Here is a 17,148-nt window from a genome sequence, read left to right as displayed (position 1 = left end):
TTGCACTCCTTTATTTCGGACACGTGTCAATCAGTTTCTCCCCCACGGTGCACTAAAGCTGAAAATACTGTGCGGCTGCCACAAGGGGGGCGTATTCCGACAGTCGTGTTCAAATGTCGTGTGCAGTGGAAAGGCGGCTTGAGGTTGCCGTCTGATCTCGGAGCGCTGTCGCGGTACTTTGATGCAGCATCAATCCGGACAAGATTTCTAACCAGCATGCACCGCTTTAAGACAGATTTCGATCGATCTGCGCAGTGCTGCATGAAGTTGAGCGCACCTAGTATATAAGGTCAGCACAGACGACAGGTGACACCCGTGTGTCCAATGGTCCTACACTTGAAGCAGAAAACTGGTGTGTATGTGTTTCCCATAGGAAAATTTTGCAAATCAAATTTCTTCTTTTGTTTTGCACCACGACCTGTCCTTATTTCAGACTCGTCAAGTAAAAAAAAAAACGAAAAACAAACAAAAAACTTATGCAGCATCAACAATCTCAGATATGATGTAAAGAGCTATTTTTCCATTGCTTTTCTGAGTGCCACATGGAAAATACACATCAGAGATTAAATGAGGGTTAAACAATGCACTTAAATAAATATAAACAAAGTCATAGTTTAGCTTTTAAATAAACAGATTTAATGTTTTTACATAAAAATTATGAAAATATGTGTGCACTGGCGATGCAGTAGGTAGCGCTGTCACCTCACTGCAAGAAGATCGCTGGTTCAAGCCTCAGCTGGATCAGTTGGCATTTCTGTGCGGAGTTTGCATGTTCTCCATGCGTTCGCGTGGGTTTCCTCTGGGTGCTCTGGTTTCCCGCAGCTTAAACACATGTGGTACAGGAGAATTGGGTAGGCTAAATTGTTCATACTGTATGAGTGTGCATGAGTGTGTATGAATGTTCCCCAGAGATGGGTTGCAACTGGAAGGGCATCCGCTGTGTAAAATATGTGCTGGATTAGTTGGCAGTTCATTCTGCTGTGCCAACCCTGGATTAATAAAGACTAAGCTGAAAAGAAAATTAATATATGTGCACTTTAATATATAAGAATTGTGTTTGTGTAGCAAAGAGGCTTCTTTTAATGTACACATGGTTTTTAATCAAAACATAAGGTACAAAGATGAAGGAATGTCATACATCTTTCAATAAAGTTTTACAGTAAGCATGTAAGCTTTGCTTCTTAGGAAAAAGTAAAAAAAGTAATACAACAAATCGTACAAAATTCTCCTTTTCAAAAAGCTTGTATTCACTTTCACAAAACTACCAATTAACTATAAATCCATACACACAAAATCAACTCCTTGTACATCTGAACATTCTAACATTTTATTATAGGGGAAAATGAAATGCACCCATTAGGCTAAGCTGAGTTCAAACACATACATATAATAAAATAAAGTCATTATGTCAGGTCAGGTACAAAAATGCAATACATTTGCTTCCCTTTGGTAGAAAGATTTTCCCCATTTATAACAAACAAAAACTCTTATTACTGCCTGCATTAAGGTGCAAGACAACCATTCAGTTTAAGGCTGATTGTAATGCCATCAATATGACCATTTTCGATCAAATTCCATGGATTTTAACATCCATGGAACAGCTGTACGGCACTGAGAACTTCTTGGTCATAGAGCCGCTCTACTTTCACAGTTGTACTGTGTTCATGACAGATGCTAGCATCTTCCAGATCCTCTGCCGTATCCCCAAATCCATGGTAGTGTCCATAATGTAGATGTTCACTGGAATCTGGAGAAAATGCATCCCATGCCGGTCGGTGAGACACACAGCTGCTTGGGCTGCCGCTGAGGTGCAGAGAGCCACACATGTCGATTCTTGGTTCAGCTGGAATGGTCTCAACCCCATTAAAAAAAGATTCATAGCATTGCCCGTTTGTGCTGAAGTTGTTGACAGTGAAACTGTTGTGATGCCCATGACCATTCCTCAAACCTGTGGCTATGGCTTCATCTGTCATTCAAAACAAGATACGTGTCAGAAACAGAATGATGAACAAATGTCTTGATCACACATCAACTTGGACCAGACCAGAGAAACTAAAATTGTACCAGAACACATTCGTTTTCTTTTCATTTTCATTGTGTGTATTTTTGCTCACACGACATTTCATTTTATACAAGATTCAAGAAATTATGCCTACTGCCTACTCTGCCAAATAGTCACAAGCTTTTTTCTTATTTTAATGCCCTAAAACACCTAAGTGCAAATGTAATTCTTTAACTCAAATGAACTACAAACTGCCATTAAATAACCCAAAATGCATAATTGTGCATAATTGGCAAACAGTCTTTCTAATTCAGATAAATAGATATTTCAGAGCCTCAAAACATAGGAATACACTAGCAAAGTTGTTCGCATTGACAGACTGCAGATTTCCCTCAAGAAACTTGGCCATCATAAATAAGCATAAGAGTTTGTCCATAGCCAGGGGCCAGGAACAGAAGTCATGGCTGTGGGGTCCAACATTTTTGGGTTGGGAGAGGGGATCCTCAATGAAACACTGTCTTCACGATGTTCAAGGTCAATAGACATTGGTGGAGAAGGTCCAGTCCCACCTGATTGTATTTCAGCAGTGGATTCCACATTCATACTCTCAAACTCTTCTCCAATTGCACTGTTTGTCTTCACTGAGGAATTCATTCCTGAAATGAAAAATTTAAATAATTATAGCCTAGATATAAATATATATATTTAAAAAAAAAACTTCAAAGCATACTTACTATCAGTTCTTGCTTTTTTAACATTGTTTGGCTCTGTGCTGTCAAAAAATCTTTTCCTATTAGCTGTCCCATTCAAAAGACTGCGACCCTGAATGTGTACGTGGTCAGTCCCATTATGTCCGAACCCATTTAGCTGATTTATATGGTTGTGAGCATTACAGAGGAGCTGAGCACAATCATGGAAGCCTTGAGCATGAGCCAAGTCAGCTGCAACTAAACCATTTGCATTCTTCAAGCTGCACAGTGAGTAAAAAAAAGAAAGAAGACAAAACGAAAATTAGTTGGTCCTGGAATCATCTAATCAGCACTGTTTTAACACTTTTGGATAGCATTTAAAAGACTGAAAAGTTTTCCCATTTTGTTCTAGAAGCTAGTTTTAGGAAAGGCCCAGACAGATATTCAATTTCTGCATAAGTAAAAAATACTATTCTTGGGGGGGAACAATAAATAAATAAAATTCTTGCCAATTTTTGCTAATACAAGTTGAAATGTTTTGTAAATAGTAGGGATTTAACCCTGGCATCCTGGCCAAATTTGCCCACTGGCCTCTGTCCATTATGGCTTTCTAACCATCCCCATATAATAATTAACTTCATCACTCTTCAGTCTCCCCCTCCACCAATCAGCTGATGTGCAGTCTGGCACAATTTGGCTGCCATCGCGTTATCTAGGATGATGCTGCACTCTGGTGGTGGATGAGGAGATTTTAGAAAAACACAATATAAACTGTAGGGATTATTATTTAAAATGTTAAAATTAGTATTATTAAACAGATAAAAAATATATGCTAAACGTTTAAACTAAAAAAATCTAATGTCTGATAATCTTTTAGCAATTTGGTTGCACACAAATGTTCTGTGACTTCCTTGAAGGTTTTCATGTTGAGAAAAGTTCAACAACAACAACAAAACAATATAATCTGGCAACTAGTGAAGACTGTTTTGAGTCCCACTTTGTAATAGGAGGCCTTAAGTATTATGTGCTTACATTTTAATTATTCATTTTGTGAAATGCACTTTTTGTTCTAAGAATGTATTAAATGCTTCCAAGTATGTCAGACTAAACCTCTAAAAGATGCAGTATGTAAGTTTGACATCCAGTGGTTGAACTAGATATTGCACTCCTGGATCAAAACACATGCAAGCGCAGGTTGCCAGATTGAGGACCGGAGCGAGTGATTTAAACAGTGTTCTAAATAAAAGCAACGGCGCCTGATAGGAATATTTTCCATATTAAAAAAGTTTGTGTCCTAACCAATACCTCGAATTAATATATTAGAAACGACTTTTATTTCTAACAGGCGAACAACAGAAAACTGGCATGGCATGTATTGCTAAATGCTGAAAGCAACAGCAGACAGTTCACCTCAGATTATGTAAATAAAATAAACCATTTGAAATTTATGAAATGAACTTTAGACACAGATGAGTGATTCAGCGTGTACAATTAATACACGCTTACACGCTTAAAAAGGGTTGTGTAACAAATGCATTATAAAACTTAACATTTTGTAAGTGAGTGCATATTCTGTGCTTCTTAATGGCTGTATTTTAATTTAATTTCTGTCGTGTTTCATCTGGTGGAAACAGCCAACTTGCTTATCACTGCGTATCTTATCACAAAGTGTGTTGTTAGGACACGCAGTTAGAATGTAACCTGATCACCTAAGGTTTACGTTTCTAATATTTATATAATTTGCTAATTAATAACCTCATGTGGAACTGAATCTGCTTCTCATTTCAGAGTCTGCTACTGTGCACTGGAGGTCACATTTCGGTCACGTACGTATGCTTTAAGAATGAATGAATGAAATACGGTATTTTCCAGCAAGGCAGCCCAGGGTGCTGAAAGATAATTGGCTGAACTGGCACTGGGCAGGTTAAAGTTAACGAAACAAAGACAGCTTTCCGGTACAGAAAACACATTTTCAAAGCAGAATATCTGAATTCAGCATTGTTTTTCCGATAAACATGTATGTTCACTTGGCATGTTTCTTAAATATCTAAAAACATAATATGGTATTATTATGCTTTAGAAGAGTCAAAAACTTACACACAGCACCTTTAACTATTGTGTAAAGATTTAAACAATATGTCAGTCAATGCCAGACAATTCCTACAGCTAGTAGCATATGATTCCATTATACTGGATTTAAGAATAATGATATATAGAAGTATAAGTTACTTCAGTATCAAAGCAAAAACAGTAACTTTTTTTTGTGGTAGTACCACCTTAACTCAGTAACAATTTGAGAGAAGAGCTCATTTAAATGCATGTTCACATATTTATGCAGGTTCTCTCTGATAAGCTTTCATGTCCAATTTTAAACATTACTTACAGTTTAATTAAAAGCATGGTTTAATATATATAATAAACAATAATCAAATGCTACATGGTATTTTTAATGCATTAATTAAATTGTAAAAAAACATTTAGGAATGTTCAATAGCACTTAGTCTCCAATGAGTCACTAAAATAGTAATTAGGAATTGTGAAGTTTCATGTAGGTTAGAAACATTAAATAACTATGATCACATTATTTGTTTCTAATTGTTAGCTTACATCTCACTTATTCAGTGAGGGATTGTATGATTTAATTAATAGTTTTCAACTCTTAAATCAATAATATTTAACACTGATCATAACATTTACATTAAAAGCAAATACATTTCAAATTTTGCCAAACTATATTATTAAAATGCATTACAAATAAAATCAACTACATGTATTTGATTAACCGTACATAATGACAGGGATATGCTAAACCCAATGCATAAACCCGAAAAATGTCAATAGAGGGTGTATTAGTTGAAATGTCAGTTCACCCCAAAGTAAAGATTCTGTCATCATTCACTCAACCACATGTCATTAACAAAATTCTAAAGACTTTGACAAAAAGTGAAGATTTGAATAAAATCTGAAAGAATTCTCTTAAGCATATATATTCATAACTTGGATATACTTATGAATTATATTATGTGTATAAAGCTCAACAATACCAGCTTGACAAGAATAAACCTAATTCGTTTTTGTGGAACGTTAAAGTACTGAAAAGACACACATGAATGTACTCCACATTGGTACTCTCACATCATAGGTTGAAACTTAACGAATCTCTCAATTTGCACACCCAAACACTGATCTGTTATCTGTACTTGTTGACATACTTGTGTTGCTCTTAAAGAGCATGCTCTCCCTCATTTGGGTCTGTGTCAGAAACACGCGAGCACCATTTGCGATCTGCCGTGTTGATGACACAAATAAATGTCATGGATGTCATGTTAATTCCTGAGATCTATATCACTTTCTGTGATAAAATACACTTCATCCAATACATTTTCAATGGTCTCTGTGTACTATAGTCTTTACTGTAAACGCTCTATGAGCTTCGCTGCTGTTTGGAGTGCATTGTGAACAAATAAGATATACATTTTACCAGTGTTGGAGGTTATTACTAGACTCTATGGTTCAGCAGATCACCAGAATGTATTTTCTTCAAATACTGTTTTCGGGTAAGTTTTCTGATCCTGATGTAGGCTGTATGTCCTAAAGTTTCTGGCCACGGCACACAGTGGGGATGCCGTGAATAAATGTACAGAGAAGAAAACTGAGACAGACAAATCACAGATTTGAAAGAAGGTGGAAAAAGTCTGAGGTATCATCAGAAGCATCATAACCAGTATTTGTTTGTTCTTTAGCAAAATATCAATTTCATTTTGTCTCATTTAAATGCGCTGTGGTTGTGAGAGTTACCGTATCAGACATAAATATGGCAGCGAGCAATTTGGTCCCCATGAATAGCAAAATATGTACCAAAAGTTAAAGTGTGAGGATATGCACATGTACTGCCAAAGCAAAGAGGTTGTGAGTGCCGACTTATGGTTGTACACAGGACTTGACATTAACGCCCACCAAATGCGGGTAGATTTGAGCTGTGGGTGGGTGGGTTAGACAGCTGCTCACACTTGCCACCTTGGCTAGTTGAAAATAATTACATTTTTTTTTTGTTGTTAAAATAAAAAAATCTAAAATTGTCCGGTTTTTGTTACAATATCATTATGTGACTTTTAATTATCTATTCTTACAAATGTGTGTTTCAAGTTTAAATTATATGACAGCTTTCATTTTGGGGTGAACACCATTTAATATCATTTGGCATTGAAAGAGATATTTGAATATATAGAAGCAGGTTTTAATACATTCTTTGTATTGTTATATTCAAAATACCTTATTTTTTTAAAGCTTAAAGAGATAGATCACCCAAAATTAAAATTCAGTCAGCCTTTACTCATCCTCTAGTTGTTTCAAATCTTTTTGAGATTCTTTCATCTGTTGAACGGAAGGAAGATATACAAAAGAATGATGTGGAAAAAACTGCCATTGACATGACTTTTCCAACATTCTTCAGAATATTTTGTTGCATGTTCAACAGATAACAAATACATTAACAAGAGTTAAGAACCACTAAATGCGAATAAATGGTAAGAAACGTAATGTCTGGGTGAATATCCCTTTATTTTCAAACTCATTACTGCTTAATAACCATTTGTTTATGAGCCTCCCCCCTTATTCTTGTTAGTTGAGAAATTAACTGCAGAATACGTATCAAAACATTGCTGTCTAGACAAAGCATGCAGGTCTAAATGCTATCATGACCGTTCTGCTACAATCAAAACCAATCACCACATGAAATACCTCGACAGATTGCCAGTGCGTAGATACTGAAGGAAGCGATAGTGTGAACGCTCATTGTAAGGGTGTTTCGTTGAAGGTTGCTGTTTTTGGAATGCTTCCCTCCCTTTTCTGGGCTTTACATGAGAAAAATCAAGTGATGTTCAAATTCAACCGCTGCAAAACATTGAGATATGTAGGGATTTTCCTTCTCTGTAACAGTTCACAATGGATCTTCATTAAGTTTTTCTAAACATGCTGCTTTCATCTGAAAGCTCACAGATTATTAAAAAAAATGAAGGTGATGATCTATGATGCATAAAAACAAGCAGGCATTCAGTGTAGAGACATCTTTGCTTGTCCTGCCCTACATTAAGTTTTCCTTAAAACAATATTTCTTAGCGACAGATTTTTCCAAATATCTAGAACATCATGGCTTTTATATTACAGTCACATATGATATAACTAAGGCTGTCAAAGATTAAGAAGATTTTTTAAAAATGTAACATTAAAATGAATGTTTTTCTCAATTTGATAGCATTCAGCTTTTCCTGTATAGCCTCTGCACTTGCACAAATACAAATAAAACAACAAAAAAACAACACATTACTTTTCTTGCAAGCTTAGATTTACCAACATTTATTTACCAATTTACCAATAGCAGGGCTCGACAATTAGGACTGCCCGTTGGCTAGGGGCCAGTGTGAGAGACGCCCGTGACAGTAGACAAGATGGTTACTGGTCTGACCGGGCCAGTACTGCCTTGTCACTTATGTTTAATTTGGCTGCGACTGCTTATCAATTGCATGCAAGGCAAAAAAGGGGGTCACACACCAGATATCAGATGGTGCTCTGTGGCGCAGCAGAAATTTGAACAGTGCCATGCATTCTAAATGCTTACCATTTAGAATGGTAAACAGCCTATTGAATTTCTGTCAGGTTACGCAAACCGGCGCTGCATGAAATTGTTGCCGTGAGATCAGTTTTTACTGCAAAACGTTCGCCGTATGCGCGGATTTGAGACATTCACGCAGAATACATCTTTGCAACAAAAAATGTTTAGGAACATGTCAACTTGCTGTAGTTAACATAGATCTCACAATTTCCACCCCACCTTCAAGCTCTTCTTATTGGCCAACAGCTCTAGAACAGAATGCGAATGGATTTGTTAATATCAGTCAATTACTCAGTTCAGAAGACAGAGAGCTACAGCTGCAAAAAATGTAGGTCTGGATATGAGAGAATGAAAACAACATTGACAGATTGTGTTTTAGAAACCACCTAAAGTTACAAAATATGGCATCTTATCAGTGATCATATGGTTAATGTTAATCCACCATATACACTTTTTGAAAAGTAGATAAAAGACTTCCAGTGGGTTAAAGTCCACTATGAAAATGACTAAAGCCAATCACCGTAAAGCCAGTGGGCGTGTTTTCAGGTAACAACGTTGACCACATCTACACATTTTAAGCACGAGACGTTATTTAATCTATCATTTAATTGTTACGATACTGTCAGTCATGCAACTGGCAGCACATACACCATCACAAAGTGTAAAATAATATTACAGCTCATGAAAAGACCGTATTTCAATTAAGATGACATACGCAAATAATAAGTTAAATGTCAATATAATCTGTGCAATATCAGACACCACCTGTGAGAACAGCACAATTATTATCGTTAACTCAGTTCATCTCATTCATGTCAAGCAGTGTGTGCAGGGCCGGTGAGCACATGAAGACTTTTGTTTGTTAGTTTCTGTTAAATCTGTCAATATAAAACTTGTAGTAGCGGTACTTATAGTTTTTTGGGTGCACCTAACTTTTGAAGTTAGGAGCACTGGTGCTGCCAAGTAAAAATGTTAATTTTCAGCCCTGTATGTATGCATGTATGTATATATGTATCTTTTTTTTTTTTTTTTTTTTTTCAATTTTGTTACATCACAACTGTAATTTCTTTAAATTCCTAGTTGTATTTAAAGAAAAAATATGCTGAATAAAAAGTGTATGTATAGTTATTTTTGGCTTTTGACACAAAAAAATATGTGGCTAAGTAATAGCTATTAACTTATTTTTTTAGTGGGGCCAGTGAAAACTTTGGCAGGGCAAGTAAAAATCTGAACCGATCAGGCCAGTAGAAAAAATCTTTAGCGTTGAACCCTGCAATAAAAAATAAACTCTTGCAGTTTACTAATAAACTTGTTTAATAACTTGGTTTACTAATTTACTTTTTTGTTAGTTTATTCATTCATCCATTTTATTTCAGCTTAGACCCTTTATTAATCTGGGGTCGCCACAGCGGAATGAACTGCCAACTTATCCAGCATATGTTTTACACAGCGGATGCTCCTCCAGTCACAACCCATCACTCGGAAACACACATATACACTACGGACAATATTGCTTATCCAATTCACCTATACCACATGTTTTTGGACCTGGTGGAAACCCACGTGAACATGGAGAGAACATGCAAACTCTATACAGAATTGCCAAATAACCCAGCTGAGTTTGTGTTCGTTTGTTGTAGTAAAAAAAAAAAAGAAAAGAAAAAAAAAAGAAACATTTAAATATTATATTATATCTATTATAAAATATTTAGACTACTTCAACTACTAAAAAAAAAAACATACAAGCTAAAAAAGGTAGTTATTTATGCCATATCAACTGAATGCTTTTTAGTAGGGTGGTGAACAATCAAAAGGGATTTTCATGCACATTTTGCCAGTAAAGACTGTTCGAAGTCATGACTGGCTATCTATGAAAAATCAAGTTTAAAAATGTGTTTAAATATATATATATACTTATGCTTATACTACATTTAAAATATATGCATATATGCAAGCATGAGGAAAATGTCTCAACGAAATTCCGTTATCACAAGAAAATACATTTTTATAACAGAACTGAGTGACCAAAGCATACACGGAGCGCTCACCGGCCCTGCACGCACTGCTTGAATGAATCTGTTAACGGTAAAACTCTGCTGTTCTCACAAGTGCTGTCTGATATTGCACTGATGCTTTTGACACATACTGTACCTTATTATATGCATACGTCATGTTAAAAGCAACACCAGTCTTTTTATGAGTAGCGATGTTAGTTCGCTCAGTGTAAGCCTGTTTGCGACGATGTACGTGGTGTTACATTTGACATATAGCTGCCCCTTGCACGGCGGACAGCATCTGGCAATTATATGAATGATTAAACAGAAGCTCCTGTGCTAGATGTGGCAAACAGTTACCTGAAAACTCCATCTCACAGACTTTTCATAGCGGACTTGAAGCCAATGGAAGTCTTCTACTCTTGGAAAAGTGTAGGTGGTGGATTAACATTCAGCACATGATCACTAGTAAGATGTGTCATTATTTGTAAGTAGAGGGTTTCTAAAACTAAATCTGTCAAGTGTTATCTCATTTTCATCTTCAGCGCTTTACAATTTTTCGCGGTAGTAGCTCTCTCTGTCATCCGAAGCCAAAATGGTCGCAATTTCGAGCCCTGCTATAATATACTAGTTTTGACCAAAGCCTATCAAGTCCTCAAAAACTGGTCTATTTAAAATTTACAAGTACAGAAAGAAATTAATTACAAACTGAACGTTATATTCAATATAAATCAAAATGAAATGTTAGCTTGAAGTATGGCAAGATATGTCTTTAACATTTTAAAATTTAGATTTCTTTATCATTGTTTTGGAAAAAAATAAGAAATAAAAATAAAAACAAATAAACCTTTTGTTTTGAGTGAATTTCACTCTAAATCAACATAGAATGTACTCTTTGTACTTCTGTGCATCCAGATTTTGGTTGTGTAAAACTTTTCAACAGATGAATCTAAACGATGACCACATTTTTAGATATTTTTACTTGCGGGAAAAAAAATTATGTGAAATTGTTTTGTGTTTATTTAATCTTAATAAAATGGACTCACTAAACAAAAAAACATAACAAAACAACTAAATATTTATAGTCAGGTTTAGACACTCATTACAGTGAAAAAAAAAAAACTTCCATTAAAAGAGCTCTGTTTGTGGTTGACTGTAGCTGCATCTAATAAAACAACATTTAAATTTTGTACCTGTATGCATCCAATTGTTGGTTATAAAAAACTTCCAATGGATGGACACAATGACAATATAAAAAAATAACTTAATTTTATATACCTATTAATTTGATGTTTGAACTTCTTGGGTAAATTAAGCTTAAGTATGAATTAGGGCTGTGCAATTTATTTGAAAATCCGATTTCGATTTCGGCTTCTAATAACTATGAAAAACCATTAATCGAAATAAACAATTATTGCATAATTTACCGCCTTCTTTCCAGTTATACACATGTTGCTCTTAAAAGCGCGAAAGACCGCATGATTCTGTGTGCCGCGCACACACAGAACAGAAGCATGCAGTCAGCATTCGGTCTCACTCTCACACTGAGACAAGGAGTGCGCACACATCTTAAGTCATCTTAACTTGAGCGCTTTAATGGTCAAATAGGTGTCAAAACGCAGTGTTTAGTGATTATTCATGTTAACCCTCATTTGTGTAATAACCAAACGAGTTGAGAATTAAAAGACACGCGAAAGGGAAACCATTAAAGAGACAGCGGGCGATAATCCTGCTGCCGCCTGTTTTTATGATTATTAATCAAACAGCAAATGGAGAACATGCATCTCTGCTCTTGACTGAAGGACTTTTGTAGCTAAAATGTTTTTCTTACAGTGAATATGTTTAAAGCACATTTTGTTTTATATTTTTATTCTATTGTATTTATTTCTCTTTCCTTTGCAGGGTGGAAAATAACTGTATATGTACAGTTGACGTCAGAATTATTAGCCATCCTGAATATTAGCAACCCTTTTTCCCCAATTTCTGTTTACTGGAAAGAAGATTTCTGAACATAATAGTTTTAATAACACATTTCTAATAACTGATTTATTTTATCTTTGTCATGATGACAGCACAAAATATTTGACTAGATATTTTTCAAAATACATGCATTCAGATTCAAAGTGCGACTTAAAGGCTTAATTAGGTCAATTAGGCAAGTCATTGTATAACAGTAGTTTCTTATGCAGACAATCAAAAAATATATTGCTTAAGGGGGCTAATAATATAGACTTGGGTTTCAAAATATTTAAACCTGCTTTTATTCCAGCCAAAATAAAAGTAAAAATCCTTTCTCTAGAAGAAAAAATATTAGAGGAAATACTGTTAAAATTCCTTGCTCTGTTAAACTTAATTTGGGAAATATTTACTTTAAAAAAAATTTTCAGGAGTGCTAATAATTTTGACTTTAACAGTAATCGTTTTAAATAATCGTGATTACAATTATGACCAAAATAATCGTGATTATGATTTTTCCCAAAATCGAGCAGCCCTAGTGCGAGTCCTAAGCTAACAGTGAGTCCTATGGGCCACAGAGGAATTACTGTGTGCAAACATTTTTTACACATACTTGCACTTCAATTCTGATTGCTTGAGAAAAAATGTTTTTCTAGACTAAATTAACACTGTTTTTTTTAAATTATCAAAATAAAAACACAAATTATATATCAGAGCTCTTTTACTTTGGAGTTTCCCTGACACACTCTGATGAATTTCCTAAAAATTACTTTACAAAACATACCAAATAAAATCAATAATTAACTTAAACAAATAATTAAAATAAGGCTGAAACTTACTCCGGTTTGGCTCCCTGGATCAACAAGACATTAATACACTCCATGTTACCAGCCCGTGCTGCCTTGTGAATTGGTGCTTCACCAACGTAATCCTGAAACCATATTGGAAAAGCAAACTTTTTTTATTACAATATTAATTAAACAGGCCATGCAACAGAAAAGGTGTCAGTTGTCTGGACATAAAATAAATAAAATAATGTGGATTTCTAAAAGCTATTTAAAATTGTTATGTCTGCAGTTCTGGCTGTTGTCAATCTGATGTAGGTTATCAAGCAGGGCTGTGTTTCCCAAATGCATCAAAAGTTGATAAAAACCACTGTTACTAAAGGAGCTATGATGAATGTAAGATTAAGATGGATTTGGAAAACACAACCCAAAAAGACCCTAAACTCTTTAGCCCAATACAACAGCAGTAAACTTGAGCACAATTTGCCCTTAAATAACACAGAAAATGCCATAAAATGTAGGCCAACTCACACAATAGATAAAGTAATAGTAATGCAACAGGAACCTCTCATTGATTTCCTTTCAGAACAAGGCAATAATATGTCTTGCTTGATAGTGTGCATGCCTTTATGCATGTTATATATATATATATATATATATATATATATATATATATATATATATATATATATATATATATATATATATATATACATATATATATATATATACATATATATATATATATATATATATATATATATATATATATATATATATATATATATATATATATATATATATACATATATACATATATGTATATGTATGTATATATGTATATATGTGTATATGTATGTATATATATATATATATATATATATATATATATATATGTGTGTGTGTGTGTGTGTGTGTGTGTATATATATATATATATGTATGTATGTATATATAAATATATATACACACACACATATACATATATATATACACATAAACACACACACACACACACACACACACATATATATATATATATATATATATATATATATATATATATATAAACACACACACACACACACACACACACACACACACACACATATATATATATATATATATATATATATATATATATATATATATATATATGTATGTATGCATGTATATGTATATATGTGTATATGTATGTATGATTGTGTATATGTACATACATATATATATATATATATATATATATATATATATATATATATATATATATATATATATATACACACACACATATACATACATATACACATACATACATGCATACATACATACATATACAGGGCTCGACAATAACGACTGCCTGATGGCCCGGGGCCATTCCTACCGGTAAATGCGAAAGTGAAAGCATGCTGAAATATTACAGAGAGCTGTTTATCCAGCCTGATCTCGGTTTATCCGTTAGGAAAATTGACCTAAGTTATTATGATCATTTTTTCCCATGTTATAATCTTACAATATGTTGTGTTAGGCCAGTTGTTTTGTTCATTTCTGCACTGACAGCTCGAAAAAAAAATCAACATTGATCTGCTTCGCGATCTGATGCAGTCTCGGTTCATCTGCTATGTCTCTCTATAATTTAAGCCTAAAATACAGAATTATAGCCAACGTTTCTTTCACAGATTGATTAATTCAATAGATAGATATCTACAAAACCTGACAATTGAAATGAGGCTCTGTATGAGAAAGTCTGACCTCGATTTGTATTTGGTGACGATGTCTGTGGGCTGTTAAAATTAAAGTGCACATTTTCACTTATAAAATATTCTATACACAACTGGTCAAAAGTTTGGGGTCAGTGTGCTTAAATATGTTAAAATAAGCTTCTTCTGCTCACCAAGGCTGAAATTATTTCATCATAAATACAAATTGTGAAATGTTGCACTATAAAATAACTGTTTAAAAGTAGTTTATCATATAATTTATTCATTTATTCCAGTGATTTTAAAGATGAAATTTCAGCTTCATTCCTCCAGTCACATGATCCTTCAGAAATCACTAATATTAATTATTATTATATTTATTAATGGTAATAGTAATAAAACCAATAATGTCTGGAGTAATGATTTTATTTGAAACTACATACAATAACAAAGCAGTTATTTAAAATTTTGATAAATATTTAACAATTAAAATTTTTTACATTTATAAATATAGCCTTGATGAACTGAATAATTTTCCCTAAAAACAGTTTAAAAATTACTGTAAATAAATATACAGAGTTATTAGCCCCCTTTTGTTGTTTTTTTCTTTTTAAAATATTTCCTAAATGATGTTTAACAGAGCAAAGAAATGTTGATATTTTGTCTGATAATATTTTTCCCTCTGAACAAAATCTTATTTGTTTTATTTTGGCTAGTACAGGGCTGATAGTGGAAAAAATTCCTGAGCCTTTTTCCCTTGCCCCTGAGGTGAGTAGGGGTGGGGGTACTATGTATGCAACGCACTTTTAACACATAACTTGTGGGCCCCTGGGCCCAAATATATTAACAGCCTATGTGTAACCCTGATCATCATTATTGTCAAGTGGCTCTTTTTAGACACATGCCAGTAATGTCAGTGACACATGCCAGTGTCAGTGATCTTGTGACATGTGCCAGTAGGTGTCAGTATTAGCACGTTATAAGCACATTAATCTTATAAGTCTCTTTGCTTTAATATTTAAAAATCATTAGGCAAATGACACCTGTTATCTTACATGCATAAATGTTATGAGTTTTCAACATGCATTTTATTATAACTTTAAGGATATTATTTAAAATACCTTAAAATGAAAATAAGTTAAATAATAAAATAAATGAATTAATTAAAAACATAGAGAAGTCCATATTGTAGGGAACAAAGGAACTGCCAGCATGCAATAATATACAGTACAACAGATAAGTGTAACCCCTCCCATAAATAAGCATGCCACAATAAATTTGACTGACATGTACTGTCAAATGACTATATTACGTACGGAAGTATGACTACGAATAAATAAAATAAATGCGTTTAAATTAAAACATCGTGGAGTAGCTCAGCAAATAAACTAACTTGCGACGCGATAAATTAGGTTAAAAGTCGCGTAATGATTAAATATGGTTTTGCTCGTGTTAATTAATGTCATAAGCTTCGCCGGGTGTCAATGTCACTGCAGTGACATGCAGCGCGACACTCTGAGTGACACAGGTCACTACACATGCCACTAGCGAGTGACACATGACAGTGGAAAACCGGACTGTGCCAGTGTCATCTGTACGTCAGATGTCGTGTCACTCCATGTTAAAACTGCTACTGTGAATCTGCGTTCAAGCGCACACAATAAGCTAAAACTCGCCCCAAGCACCGGCAAAAACAAATAACAATGAATGTGTCGAGGAAAGAGTAAGGACATATCTTAATTATTTATTTATTATTTTATTTTATTTTTTTATTATTTTATTTTATTATTATTTTAATTTATTATTTACTTATTCTGAGTCAGTGTCGTAAAGATCCTGACTGGCAATCTCCTCTTGGACTCGCCTTTAGAAAGAAATTCATCTTTACGGATTACATGAAGGAGTTTTTTTGTTTTCGATTTTTATTTCGTTAAGTAATAATTTAAAGCTTTCTATAAATATATTTATTATGTCTGTGAGGCATATACATTTTGCTTCATTTTGTTAAGCGCTCCTGTTCAAAAACCAGACGACAGAAAGCGCATAATTTTGGTTTTCTTTATTTTATAAAAACGCTGTAACGTTTTTTGATGTATTACTCGTACTTTGTGAGCAAAAATGACGGATAACTTTAAATTGCTCCCACTGAAAAAATGCAAGTGATTGCTCTGGCGCCTCGATGTCCTGCAAGCTTTTTATAAGCAAACTATGCGCCTAATAGCACACATTCTTTAACGTTTAAGCTACCATTGTTTTATACTTGAACTGTTTTATATCTTTTATTTTATGCAAGTCGTGATGATCTGAGAAGGCAAACTGATCAAACAGACAATCATGGTCTTCCGCTGGGCGCTGTTCGTTAAAAAAAAAAAACTTATTTTTAACGAATAAAAAATGCTCCAAACGTTTTTCT

At 34.0% G+C, this 17,148-nt stretch overlaps 1 protein-coding gene across 2 annotated transcripts in view; it reads right to left on the bottom strand.

The window, feature by feature from the left end:
• Positions 1-1,077: 1,077 nt before the first annotated feature.
• Positions 1,078-17,148, bottom strand: part of ankrd10a (ankyrin repeat domain 10a) — a 33,198-nt gene continuing 17,127 nt past the window's right edge. Inside the window, exons 3-7 of one of the 2 annotated variants that reach the window (XR_015475594.1) lie at positions 13,092-13,183; positions 7,432-7,544; positions 2,737-2,972; positions 2,572-2,658; positions 1,078-1,966 (exon numbers count right to left, since the gene is read on the bottom strand). Coding sequence is in view for 1 of the 2 variants with exons in the window: in NM_200980.1 (NP_957274.1) it covers positions 1,584-1,966; positions 2,572-2,658; positions 2,737-2,972; positions 13,092-13,183 (798 nt within the window). In the remaining variant the exon portion in view is untranslated. 2 annotated transcript variants of the gene reach the window in all.

Source organism: Danio rerio, chromosome 1 (genome assembly GCF_052040795.2).
Source record: "Danio rerio strain M-AB ecotype USA chromosome 1, GRCz13ab, whole genome shotgun sequence".
Classification (NCBI taxonomy): domain Eukaryota; kingdom Metazoa; phylum Chordata; class Actinopteri; order Cypriniformes; family Danionidae; genus Danio; species Danio rerio.
Note: the sequence above shows the minus strand (reverse complement) of the source record. Positions and strands in the feature narration are given on the sequence as shown.